At 40.6% G+C, this 13,234-nt stretch overlaps 3 protein-coding genes across 3 annotated transcripts; all 3 read right to left on the reverse strand.

Moving 5' to 3' along the window:
- Positions 1-291: 291 nt before the first annotated feature.
- Positions 292-3,440, reverse strand: LOC112019023 (protein PLANT CADMIUM RESISTANCE 8). The gene is made up of 4 exons (XM_024051560.2): positions 2,578-3,440; positions 2,068-2,139; positions 1,332-1,544; positions 292-548 (listed from the first exon to the last, which is right to left on the reverse strand). Exons 1-4 carry the CDS (start codon positions 2,729-2,731, stop codon positions 457-459), a joined length of 531 nt encoding a protein of 176 aa, XP_023907328.1. The 5' UTR covers positions 2,732-3,440; the 3' UTR covers positions 292-456.
- Positions 3,441-3,704: 264 nt separating this feature from the next.
- LOC111988095 (cytochrome c-type biogenesis CcmH-like mitochondrial protein) lies at positions 3,705-6,448 on the reverse strand. The gene is made up of 4 exons (XM_024019857.2): positions 6,335-6,448; positions 5,451-5,626; positions 4,253-4,384; positions 3,705-4,166 (listed from the first exon to the last, which is right to left on the reverse strand). The coding sequence occupies exons 2-4, from the start codon at positions 5,592-5,594 to the stop codon at positions 3,966-3,968; spliced, it is 477 nt and encodes a 158-aa protein (XP_023875625.1). The 5' UTR covers positions 5,595-5,626; positions 6,335-6,448; the 3' UTR covers positions 3,705-3,965.
- Positions 6,449-8,774: 2,326 nt separating this feature from the next.
- LOC111988080 (uncharacterized) lies at positions 8,775-10,162 on the reverse strand. Its single transcript, XM_024019838.1, has 3 exons — positions 9,811-10,162; positions 9,288-9,369; positions 8,775-9,099 (listed from the first exon to the last, which is right to left on the reverse strand). The coding sequence occupies exons 1-3, from the start codon at positions 10,160-10,162 to the stop codon at positions 8,775-8,777; spliced, it is 759 nt and encodes a 252-aa protein (XP_023875606.1).
- Between the last annotated feature and the right edge of the window lie 3,072 nt (positions 10,163-13,234).

Below are 13,234 nucleotides of genomic sequence, written 5' to 3' on the forward strand. Positions count from 1 at the left end.
ATAAAAACAATTATAGAGATTTGACAACTTTCCATGTGAGTTTGTAACTCTTAGGTATACATGGCTTGCTTTGGAGGAGGAACAGCTACGGTTTGATCATGATACCTTCTTCCTTCTTGTTCAGCAAGAATTCCATTCCATCCTACATACAATATTATCAAACTCCAATTTAAAAAACAAATCGAACTAAATACAGGCTTGAAATAGAACTCAAAACAGTCCTAGTGCATCCAAGTTCACACATAAATCTGCATACTCTAGGTATTACCCGTATAAAAGGCACACTAAAAATTTCGATAACTTCTTTGATTCAACAGGATGGTCACAAGCTTAAAAAGGGGTCGTAATTAAACTCGAGCCCAACACAACTTTTTAATCTTCAATATGTGGAAATACAAGATACAAAATAAAAACAATTATAGAGATTTGACAACTTTCCATGTGAGTTTGTAACTCTTAGGTATACATGGCTTGCTTTGGAGGAGGAACAGCTACGGTTTGATCATGATACCTTCTTCCTTCTTGTTCAGCAAGAATTCCATTCCATCCTACATACAATATTATCAAACTCCAATTTAACTCCATTTGAAAATTTTTGAAAAAAAATATTTTATAACATATTTTGAAACCAAAATTTTCTTTAGGCTCTAATGTTTTGGCCTCATTGAGTAATGATGTGACTTGCAACGCCACCTTTGTTATGCTAAGTAGATGTTGAGGTTCTTTTGGCACTTTGAATGTGAAATGTGATTTTTTTTTTCTTTAATCTTTTGAGAAGTAAAACTGATTAAAGTTTGAAGCTTGAAAAGGCAATTCAACTATTTTGTGTAAATTGTCTTTCTCTGACCCCTCAACAACATGAAGAGAGAAAAAAAGTTTCCTTTAGTTAATCAGAAATTTAAATTATAATCAGAGTCAGTGTGTATTTTAAACTTCTTAGTTCTAATTGATGTGGTTAATATTATCTCCAATCACATCAGCATGTTCCTGGTGGAGTTGCATCAAATTAAACTAAGGAAGTTGACATAGAAAGACTTTCTCAAGAAAAATAATATGAAATGTGTCGTCAAGAATTAGCATATATCAAAGTCATTAGATGTCACTCTCTCCCTTGAATATACTTCCGAGTGCAAGCTAATATTTATTTTGCACTTAAAACTAGTTTTGTTAAATCATTCTAGTGCCTTTTAGGAGTCATTCTTCACTGTAGATAAAAATAAAGCTTCTAGAGAAATCAGTCTTTAAGCACTCTTTTTAAACTCCATTTGCACTTTTATGCTAAGAGAGGCCTATAAATAAATAAAGAAGAAGGAGAAGAGGGTATGTTTTACCTAGAGCAGGATCAAGTCCTCTGTTTTTGAGCTCTCTGAACTCCTGACAAAGGGAGCAGCATGGACAAAAGATGTGAGAGATCACATCTGTATATGGGGCTTCTACCAAATCATACTTCTTCCTCAGCTTTGTTCTATATTTTGAGCCGATTATCCATTGAGAGCACAAGGCAGGCATCATCAAGAGGTAAATGAAACTCCCCAAATGACAAGCTGCAGTCACCAATATGTCATCATTAATTAGTAGGTGGCAACCATGTCTCCTATCAAAATAGAATTAATAGTCATACTGATAGGGGACTTGATAAGAGCTTTATAGTTCAATCAAACTACCAAGTTCATTTCATTAAACGAACTTGGGTTCAAATCCCTTTCTCCCACTTGTTGTAAGCAAAAAAAAAAAAAGAAGGAAGAGGGAGGAGGGGGGGGGGGGGGGGGGTAGGGGGGGGGGGGGTGAATGGGAGACTCTACCATAATTAACTATTGCCATGGTTTTAAGTTATAATGGACAGAATATAATATTTATGTGGCCAACTATCTTGAAATGAAGATGAAAGTGAAAAACAGAACATGAAATATGATACAGCCTTATATTAGGAAATATTGGAAAACAACAGCTACAATATTTTTAGCCATTATTATGCATAGAAGTACATAACCATGTAACTAATTGAGTGTTTATGATGAGAAAGAAGTATGAAATAAGGAAGGTAGGGTAATGGTAATGGATCCTTACTCATTTCTCCAGCATCAAGTACTTCTGCTATCTGCCCAAATGTCACACAAGGTAAAAAGGTTGTCATAATGGCTGCCAAGATAAATAAATAACGAGTTAGATTGATCGTTCTGCCTTGTACCATATTGCTATATCATACATAGGCCAGTTGAAAAATTGGTGGATCATGAGCAGATCTTTCTGTAACAATATACGAGTATTTTTTTTGGTGAGTGTAACGAATTATTGATATATGTGCTATTTTCCATTTGATCTGAACCCATTAGTATGGATTAATGATACCAATCACTCTTTCCTTCAAGCAAAAAAAAAAAAGAGTTGGACCAAGCATGAGTTGGACCAACCTACTAAAAAGTGAGTTCGACTTGATGTTTTAAAATCTTCTCCTAGTGTTTCTAAGATTTGGACATGTTTGTCTTTAGCAAAAAGCTTTGAGCAGACACATCAAACTATAGATATATAGAAACCAACAAAACAAAACCAAAAAATATAACTATAGAACAATATTACCATTTGTCTGGTGTTCATGACAGTCGAATAATCCCGTGCTCCAGGGGCTTCCTATGGCCTGATTCTCCTGTCCTTGAAACTTAGGAGTAAATGAACCAATAGGTTCACCAAGTTGGGGTATTTCTCCATCCTGGGTGGCTTCAACCCTACCCATTTGATCAGTACTTTAGTTGCCGAGTTGCTTTGCTTTCTGAAGGACAAGGAGTGGGAATGTACTAGGCTTGTAATTAATAGCCTGATTTTTTAAGAAATCTTGCAAATGATTACTGGACAATGGACACTCAGAGGGAAGCAATAGGATTTAAACTTGAAGAACCCTTCTGAACACAAGTTGAAGTATGAAGAGTCAGTCAAGTCAACCAACCTCATTTGAGTGATCCCACTACGTTCTCCTCCCTATATATCTTTTTTCTTGATACACAGGATGTGTACACTGAAGTGCAGTTCCTACCATTCCAAATGACATTAGCCTTCTAGAATTTTAAGATCCTTGACTTCAGATCCCAATAGGATGTGCTTGAAATACTACCCCAATGGAAGTTCAGCTAGAAAAACAATACTTAACGGGACCCATTTTCCCATTTGTCAGAGGATAGACCAATGTACTTCGACAACATTCCAAAGCCCATCCAAGGTCTGCAAACCAATTTAGACTATTGTACCTCACAAACTTCTAAATCCCATTTTTTCAAGTCAATCCATCATTGCTTTCCCATCCATCTTTGAATTATGACTTTACAGTGCGGCTTGAACTGCTTGCCTTCCATTATCTTATGGCCCTGCTATCTATGATGAGCCATATTGCAATTCTATTCTGCATCTAGGCCATGCCATTGCATGTAAAACCATGGAACCCACCGGTTGATGATGACTATTTCCCTTTAACAAAAACATATATTTAATTTTGAAAAAAAAAAAAAAAAAAAAAAAAAGCTAATTGCAGTTTTAAATTGATCCCATGATCAGGAAATCTTTATCAGGTGACAGTTTTTAGTAAACAGGTTCCCAGTCTGTGAAGTTTGGTTACATGCATAACATAACGTTTGACAAAATGAATATCAGTAGTCCATACAGTTCAATCAGACAAGAATGCTGAAATATTCAAACCTCATGATAAACATGAAATATTTCAAACATGATAAGGATCAGATATTTTATATTATAAAATCAACTATAGAATGATATCCTCAATGTACAAAGTCCTCTTATGCAGTACAATATTGCACAGCAATCAAACTTCTTTGTCATGACCAACTCCAGCCTAGCAAAACAAACTCTCCAACAAGTTGCTTCTCAGATTTTGCAAATCCGGGACTAACCACGGTTTCTAAATTTCCAGCACAAAGTTTCTAGCCAAGACAAATAAAAAACAATGGGAGCAATGGACATCATTGACCTTGCCATCTCCTCCACCAGGAGCGAGTAGTTCCTTCTGAAGGAGGAGGTGTGAGGAGATCTAGCATTGTTTCCTTCTCTTTTGGGGTCAATGAAACCCCTCTAACAAGGTTTAAAGCCATGATGTGTACGTTAGTCTGTTTCCTGTGCTTGTTGAAAGCCCATACTCCTACAGCACCACCTGCAACTATAAGCTGCTCCAAAAACTCAACAGGTTAATATCAGTAAAATTAATAGTTTAAGCACTATGACAATGTTGCTTTTAGGCCCTTAAACTAACCGGTGAGAGCCACAGTGCTGCAGTCTGCAGGTCAAACTTTGGGGCATAAAGTACTGTCTCCCCAAAATCATCCTCAAGCTTTTTAAAAATCTCTTTGTCAGTCTTCCCAGATTGAATCTCATCACGAATTAACTGCATTGCAAGCATCATGAGTATCCAATTGGAATTTTTCATTTACAAGGTTGTTCATAGAAAAATTATCAAAAGAGCATAAAGACAGAAAAATTCATGTAGGAAATATTAAGTCCTCTTTAAGATAATTTCTTTATACGAGTAGAATGGTGTTTATTATTTAATTATCTGAAATTAGTTGACTTTTTTATGTGTTTTATAATTTCTAAAACAGGTCCTCTTTACGATGCTTCAAATTTTTACACGGAAAAACTAAATTAGAAGTCGGAAGTCACAATTAATATCTAATTGAAAACTGGAAGTTTGTTCTTTGTTAAAATACTCATCTATCAAAATTTAAGCTCTATTTGTATTTGACAAAGAAAACCAAAATCTGATGTAAACTCATAACTTGATTGGGAAAAGAAAGAATTGCATTGTCTCCATAAAAAATAAGAAATCAAAAGGAATCCAGTTGTTGACACTAGAATGAGATCTATTAGAAAAGGAACCCCTGTTCATGCTAATAAGAAATGGAAACCTTGATACCAATAAGAGGCTTATTGCAGGATGCCCCTGATTAATCTCCACCAGTGATCTACAGAGGTTAATCAAATGTAGCAAAAAGTTAAGAGGTAGAAAGAAAGAAAATTTTTTACCAGTTGCACACAGGTTATCAATCCAATAGGTCCCTTTAGAGATGTGCTTTCATATGTGTGTGTGTGGGGGTTAGCGTGCCTGCAGACACGCATAGGCATATACAGTTTATTGAAATCAACTTAAAGACACTAGCAGGTGCTCCAATCTTTGTGTAACTCAAACCAGACTTGTACCTACTCAAATTCAAAGATTTCACAACTTTGATTACAGCTAGAAGTTTAGAAAAAATCTAAACATTAACCTAAATATAACACCAAGGGTAATTTTTTGTAATGAAGGGAGAGGAGAGGGGAGGAGGGGGCCCTCTCCTCTCCCTCCATCCAAACATAGTGTAATTCCTTGTGATATTATAACACCAAGGATTAGAAGCATATTATTGGTCTGTTTTCAGAAAGGCAAAGATAATCATTTAAAGTAAGCAAACTACCTTCCTAAGAAGAATTGCAATATCCGCTTGCGAATCTTCAATGGATTGACTCCCACATTCAGTGCACCGGACATTGTGACTGATGTTTCTTGCCCGGGCTTCCATCGTCCTTGTCTTCTTCACTACATCATCTTCACTCTCCATTGTCAATATGTATTACCTCAACTTCAAAGCAACTGTCAAAACACCAAAAACAATCACAAATAATATATAAATAATTTCTTTAAAAAAATCCATAAATTTATAAGCTTCTTTTCTTTGACGCATTTCATCAAACAGTTGTTACACCCAAAAACCCAACATGTTAGTTGCAACCCCCTCTGTGAATAGAGCAACCAAGCTTTAAAACTCAACGCTAAAATATAATTTAAATTCACAAAAATATAATTTCCTTCCAGTATTAGTAGGTGACAAACAAAATTACAACTTCACCATAGTATAAGCCCAACTATGTTATATGAATGATATAGAACACTTCTACACGTAACTATAAACAAGACAATTCTGCAAAAAAAAAAAATACAAAACCCAGACAACTTCACGCTGTTTCCAATCAAACCCATCAAGGATAAGAGTAGAACCCTGTTTGGTCGCCGAGAAAATTGAGGAGAAAAGGTAAAAGAAAATAAAATTTTCATCTATTCAATGTTGTTATGGTTTTCAGAAAATGGGGCAACGCACGTATTAAGCTTAATTGAGAATGGGTTTCTGTTTTCTGGATGATGAGTAATGGAAGATAAAGGTGGTTTTCAAATTTATGTTATTTTTTCCCTTATTTTTCTCGGAGCCAAGCAGAGGATAAAGAAGAAAAATAGAATCAAAGGAAAGGATTGGCAGAAGTGTTAGAGTGAGTGTTGGAAAAAGAAGTGAATTGCAAAACTTACAGTGAGAGTGTGAGCTGCTCGGCCTGCCTTCAAGTTTTTGAATCAAGCAGAATATATATATGGGTACTGTTGGGTTTAAGGTTATCTTCTCGCTTACAATTTATTTCTTTGTGGGTATTTATAGGTTTACTAAGGTTGCGTATGGTCATATGTATATGTAAATCGAATTTCGAGTGTAAAATGAATACGAAGAAAAATAAATTTTGGTAGGTTGTATTTGAATGACAATATTTGGATTTGGATTTAGATTTGAAATCCATTGATTTGAAATGCCTTGATTTAAAATCCATGGATCTTTTTAAACAATGAAGGATTTGAAATTCATCATTTGAAATTCCATTGTTTGGATACCTAAATTTGAATTTGGATTTAGATTTGAAATCCATTGATTTGAAATGCCTTGATTTAAAATCCATGGATCTTTTTAAACAATGAAGGATTTGAAATTCATCATTTGAAATTCCATTGTTTGGATACCTAAATTTGAATTTGGATTTAGATTTGAATTTAAGATCAATAAAATATATTTTTTAATTATTATCTTTCTTAATCCTTCAACATCATAGTTACATCACATGTGTCAATATATCACTGGATGTACACCAACTCCAGCCAATAGAATTTCATTCAACCTACAAAAACCAAGGACAGTTTGGTCATTTCACTAAGCTCCACCACTAGAGACTTGAAAATGCCTCCAAAGCTCGATCCCTTACAGGTGGTGGACGTGTACGTCCAAGTCACCGGAGGTGAGGTCAGAGCGGCGAGTTCACTCACTTCGACCCTGTCGTTTGATGATGATGGATACACAAGCTACAATCCACACCTCGCATCGCAGCAATTGGAATCGTTCTCGAACTTCAACGCCAACTCGGTCAAGGACTCAGCCTAAGACTCACCCTCACCCCCGATCTTCGCCAAACAGTCTTTCCTCGCCGGCGACATAGACGACATGTTCTCTACACAAACGAGGCCGTAAACTCTGTCTCTACCATCGATCTATGGTAGAGGATTCTCTAATTTCTTGCCAGGGCAGAACGGAAAGTACTTTGATGGAGGTTTTGGTGCATCGGACGACCCGACCTTGCCTCCGCCGTCGGAGATGCAGTCGGAGGAGGGCTTTGCTCTGAGAGAGAAATAGAGCATAGTGCGGGAGAGATTTCAAATTCCACCATGTCTATGAGTATTTGAAATCAATGGATTTAAGCTTATCAAATTCTGATTGGATTTGGGACCAAATCCAAATTCATTTCTTTTAACTTACCCAAACAAAGGATTTGAATTTGGGCCCCCTCAAATCCAAATCCAAATCCAAATCCAAATTCATGTCATCCAAACAGACCAGTAAGAAAATTAAAATCCGAGCGTTTGGGTGTGAAATGGAAAATAGTCCGGTAAACGATTTCTAATGTTTGGTAACATTCTGAAAATGCTATTTTCCTACAAATTTTTCACATTTTCTCAACCATTTTCTCAACTTCCAAACAAATTTTATATCAGAAAATCCACCACCACCCACACACCACCACCCATAGAAAATCCACCACTATCCATACAAAATCCACCACCACACAATACAAAAACCACCAAAACACCACCACAACAACAACAAAAAAATTAGAGATCAAAGAGAGAAAGATTGAGAGATTGAGGGAAAGAGAGATAGATCGGGAAAGAGAGATCGGTCTTCAGCGGCAGTGACGATCTTCAGCGGGGATGATGAGATCGGTCTTGTTGCTCGGGGGAACATGCTAAGAATGTCTAGCCCCCTATTATGCAAAGGGCCATGGACTACTGACTAAGTTCAACTGACCTACCGGCTGATGGATCAATGGGACATGCTTTTGACACCGGTCACATTTTCGTACATATTCGATGGCATCTTTCTGCATCCGTGGCCATCAAAATCCCTGAGTCATCGCTCGATGCGCCAATGAACGCCCCCTACATGACTGCCACACACTCCACCATGAAGCTCGACAAGAAGTCCGCTCATTTTATCTGGGTGCAGACACAAAAGGTACAGCCCCTTGAAAGACCTCCGGTATAACTGGTGGTCTGCCGACAACCAGTAATAAGGCGCCATTCATCGAACCCTGTTGGCCTCCTTCTCGTCGTTCAGGAGTCGATCCTCGACAAGGAACTCAATGATCGGATCCATCCAGCTGGGTCCGGTCATTGCAATTACAGCAACATCTACTTCTTCAACGCCTGTGCCATCCGTTATAGCAATGCTTGGTTCTTCTATCAGTTCTACCTTGATCAATCGAGGAACCTCTTCTGTTGTTGATGATGCTAGCATGGCTAAGGAATCAGCATGCCTATTTTGCGTCCGGTCCACTTAGGACACCTTCGTCATGCCAAACTTGTTCATAATCTGCCTTGCCGATTGTAAGTATGCCCTCATCTGGGGGTCTCAGGCTTCGAAGGTTCCCTGGATCTAGTTAACTACCAGCCAAGAATCCAAATATGACTCCACATTCCGGGCTCCCAGTTCTAACACAACCCTTAATCCAGCAAGTAAAGCCTCGTACTCAGCCTCGTTATTAGAAGCTCGAAATTCCAGGCTAAAAGAATGCTCCAGATGTATTCCTTCGGGGTTGATAATGACAATCTCGGGGCCAGACCCTAGGGCACTTGAAGCTCCGTCCACAAACACCTTCCATGGGCGACTCTCCACATGACAAATCATCTCCCTGCCATCCTTAGGAGAAAACTCGGTGACAAAATCAGCGAGGACTTGCCCTTTTACTGAATTTTGTGGCCTATACCATATGTCAAAGGACCCAATCTGGTCCCCTACTTAGCTATTCGACCCGTGAAATCTGATCTCTTCAGTAATGACTGTAAGGGATATTCAGTCAAGACATACATTATATGGGCTTGAAAATAATGCGGCAACTTCCTTGTAGCATGTATTAGGGCTAGCACTAGCTTTTCCAAAGGTAAGTACCTTGTCTCGGCATCAACCAAAGTCCTACTGATGTAATATACGGGTTGCTGCACTCCCTTGTCCTTGAGTAGCATGGCACTCACTGCATGATCGGACACTAACAGGTACATGAATAAATCCTCCCCGGGCTCCGAGGCTGTCAACATGGGCGCTTGTGCTAAATACTCCTTCAAATCTCGAAAAGCTCTATCACATTCCTCATTCCACTGGAATCCTTTCCACTTCTTCAAAAGCTGATAGAATGGTCAGCAGCGATCGGCGAATTTGGAGATGAATCGATTAAGGGCAGCCAGCATCCCGGTCAATACTTGCACTTCTTTCGGATTGCTCGGCGGCTTTAGACGCTTCACAGGTTCTATCTAGTCCAGGTTTACCTCTATTCCCTAGTTGGTAATTAGATATCCCAAGAATTTACCAGCCCCCACCCCAAAAGCACACTTCTCGGCATTAAGGCGTAACTTATGCTACCGAAGAACTTCAACCACCCCCCGGAGGTCCTTTATATGCTGCAACTCCTACCTACTTTTCACTACCATATCATCAATGTACACTTCAACCGTCCATCCTATTTTATCCCAGAACATCATCGTCATCATCCGCTGGTAAGTGGCTCCAGCATTTTTCAACCCAAAAGGCATCACCATATAATGATAATTGGCATCCAGGGAGATGAATGCTATCTTCTCTCGGTCCTCGAAGGCCAGAGTGATCTGGCGGTACCCCTGAAAGGCATCTAGAAAGCTCATTTGTAGGTGTCCATACGTGTTGTCTACCAACTGGTCAATCTTAGGCATGGGAAACAGATCTTTCAGACATGCTCGGTTTAGATCTGTAAAGTCTACGCAAACCTTCCATTTTTCGTTCTTCTTCCCCATCACAATGTTTGCTAACCTTTCCGGGAAGTAGATTTCCCTTATCGCCCCGGCCTCTTTCAGCGTTGAACCTCCGCCTTCACTGCCTCAACGTGCTCTTTGGCTGACCTTCTTGGCCTCTGCTTCTTAGAAGGGAACGAGGAGTCTACGTTAAGCCTATGAACGATAAACTCGGGATCTACTCCGAGCACCTCATATGGACTCCATGCAAACACATCCACATTTTTGTATAAAGAATAGCAACATCTCTACCTTATCCTGACCCTTTAGCCCTTCTCCTACTTGGAAGTACCTACCTACATCTGGTAATATCCTTACCTTCACCATCTCCTCGGCAACTCCACCCCCCTTTCCCTCCTACAAATCCTATAATTGCTATAAAGAGGTCCCATGTGATGGGTCCTTTTGCTCAGCTTAATCCCCTTAGCCAGTTCGCCCTTTTTCCTAATTGACTATGGCGACTAAGCATTGTCTGGCCATTTACTAGCTTCCCTGTACTACAGCAATACCATGCTCGGTAGGAAATTTGACTTTCACGTCAGGGTGGACGATGCAGCCCCCATTGCATGGATCCACGGCCTTTCTAGTATCGCCGTGTATGGGGAGAACGAAGGACCACTATAAACATTACCACCACCTCTCTGCCCTCCATATTCACGGGCAGGAAAACTTGCCCCTCGGGAACTACCAATCTGCCATCGAACTCGACCAAAGGTGTTGTATACTTGGAAAGATCCTCGTTCTTTAACCCAAGCCCCCTAAATAAATCCGGATACATCACATCGGCCTCGCTTCCCTAGTCTATCATCACTCTCTTCACCAAGAAGTCATTTATCCGGGCGGTGACTATTAAGGCATCATCATGCAGTTGAATCGCTTCTTCCAAAACGTTATCACCAAAAGCAATAGATTCCCGAGCGAGTTTTATCCTTTTTCCAGACGGCTGCGTATCCGAGTTACCTTTAATCGGCACTACTGTTAACATCCTTTTCTTTCTTGCCGTAGTGAGGTTCCTTAGAGGAGCATGGACAACCTCAATTATCCCGAGAGGGGGTGGGAGAGGGTTGCCCCTTTGTGGAGTGCCTTGCCCCGTTCCTCGGTCCCTTGTGTCTACCACAAATTCCTTTAAGTGCCCTGCCTTGGCCAGCTGTCCGAGATGGTCTCTCAACACTCGACACTGCTCAATAGTATGGCCTTTATCTTTATGGTAAGTGCAATACAAGTTTTGATTCCTCCTAGAGGGGTCACCACCTATCCTGTTTGGCCACCTAAAGTATGGCTCGTGTTTAATCTTGTCAATAATCCTATGCACAGGCTCCTTAAACGTCACATTTACCTCCCCTACTGGCGCTTCTAGCTCATGAATCCTTAAATCCCCCCGGGTCCTTGGTTGAAAGCCACCCTACCGAGGACGATTTCCATTGGTGCTTTGCCTTTGTTTTGAAGCTGGTCATCTTCCAATTGCTTGTATTCTTTAATGCACTTCATCAGCTGCCACATATCCTCGGGAGGCTTCTTAGTTAGTGATTCCCTCAGCCTGGAATCCTTGGCCAATCTCATTCTAAAAGTGCTCGCAGCAATCTTCTCGTTCCCTCCGCCGATCTCGTTGTAAAGCTCCTAGTATCGACTAGCATAACTACGAAGGGTTTCCCCTACCCTCATTTTCATGGACAGCAATGCATCTACCAGTTGCGACACCTGGCTACAAGTTACAAATCGGATTCCGAACTCCTATATCAGCTCGGTGAAATTGTGGATGGAGCCTTTCCATAACCCATTAAACCATCTCAAAGCAGTAGGGCCAAGGCTTGAGGGAAAAACCTTACACATCAGTGCGTCATTGTGGGTATATAGAGACATCATCTGGATATAGTGACTAATGTGCTCTGTCGGGTCCATTTTTCCATCGTAGGAGTTGAACGGAAGGTGCATGAATCTATCCAGCATAGGGGCCCGCTCACTGTCAGCCGAAAATAGAGACTGAGCAACTCTACGTAGTGCACGGCTCATTGTATCCATGGCCGCATTATGGGGCCGTTGTTCTTCTAGGGAATTTGAACCTCGGTCTGCATATTCCCGTGACCGCGAACGATTTCAGTGTTGATGGGATTTCTACGAATGTGAACATTCCCTTCGTCGACGAGATTCCTGTGAATGGGAACGTTCTCGGCGGTGGTGGGACCTAGATTGATTGGATCCCGTCTCGTGACGATCTTCCCCTGTATTAGGTCTTTTTTCTCGATTGTCTCTGTCCCTTGTACGGTGCTTGTTCTCTGCTTCCAACTCCAGATCTCTCACCAACCTGTGCAGCCGCTCAAGCTTTTCGTCCCTTTCGTCGAGTTGCCTGTGCCTTGAAGCAACGAATACCATTCGCTGCATTTGGTACGACCTTCTCCGAGGCCGGACCTCTCTTCCTCCCATTCGTGATTCCTATCTTCACGCATCTTTTACCTCCGTTCTTGCCAGAAGGATCCCTGAGAAGATCCCACTGAACCACTTTTAGCATCACTCCCAGAATGTCTCCCAGACATCCTCTCGTGTGCAAGTCTCAACTGAACCACGGCTTTATAGGAGATTCCCACAGACAGCGCCAATTGTGCACACCAAAAATGAGGCTATTGGGCTAAGATCTCACTTGGGCTCACAACTTATTTGTATGGTGGGTTAGGATTTCCTACTTCAGGTAGTTCTCGACACTAAGACTCAATGAGACCACTTTTCTCTCTACTCTCTTTCTCTCCTTTTTCCACCCTACCCCCCCATTTCTTCTTCTAACTCTCATATTTATAGCTCAAAACTAGTGGAAGGATCATGATTAATTTCATGGGTAATGCAATGTAAGGTCCAATATTATTAACCGTAAGTGGATGGTTAGGTGGTAGTGGAAAGCGGTGAGAATGGCTTTGGAACTTGGTTCCCACTCCCAGAGATATGCTCAGCATGGACGTTTACTGAGACACTGCCGGGTATGTAGAGGGTGGTAAGGTCGAACTACGCAGCCTTTCTCGGGGACGACTTGCCGAGCAGAGACCATGTCGGCAAGGCAAGGTTTGAGCTAGCATCAGATGGTTGCTC

Source organism: Quercus suber, unplaced genomic scaffold (genome assembly GCF_002906115.3).
Source record: "Quercus suber isolate HL8 unplaced genomic scaffold, Cork oak 2.0 scaffold_322, whole genome shotgun sequence".
In the NCBI taxonomy this organism is placed as follows: Eukaryota; Viridiplantae; Streptophyta; class Magnoliopsida; order Fagales; family Fagaceae; genus Quercus; species Quercus suber.

Bases quoted from the DNA above. Each gene is read 5' to 3' on its own strand.
- LOC112019023 (XM_024051560.2), bottom strand. From the start codon at position 2,731: ATGGGTAGGGTTGAAGCCACCCAGGATGGAGAAATACCCCAACTTGGT. The intron at 2,140-2,577 runs GTAATATTGTTC...TTATCTTGGCAG, and splicing joins TCATGAACACCAGACAAATG to CCATTATGACAACCTTTTTA. The intron at 549-1,331 runs GTAAAACATACC...TATTGTATGTAG, and splicing joins AGGACTTGATCCTGCTCTAG to GATGGAATGGAATTCTTGCT.
- LOC111988095 (XM_024019857.2), bottom strand. From the start codon at position 5,594: ATGGAGAGTGAAGATGATGTAGTGAAGAAGACAAGGACGATGGAAGCC. The intron at 4,385-5,450 runs GTAGTTTGCTTA...CTTGCAATGCAG, and splicing joins TTGCAATTCTTCTTAGGAAG to TTAATTCGTGATGAGATTCA. The intron at 4,167-4,252 runs GTTAGTTTAAGG...TTTTTGGAGCAG, and splicing joins CAGCACTGTGGCTCTCACCG to CTTATAGTTGCAGGTGGTGC.
- LOC111988080 (XM_024019838.1), bottom strand. From the start codon at position 10,162: ATGGGGAAGAAGAACGAAAAATGGAAGGTTTGCGTAGACTTTACAGAT. The intron at 9,370-9,810 runs GTAGGTAGGAGT...CCGATCATGCAG, and splicing joins TGATGATATGGTAGTGAAAA to TGAGTGCCATGCTACTCAAG. The intron at 9,100-9,287 runs GTACTTACCTTT...CATATGGTATAG, and splicing joins TTGGTTGATGCCGAGACAAG to GCCACAAAATTCAGTAAAAG.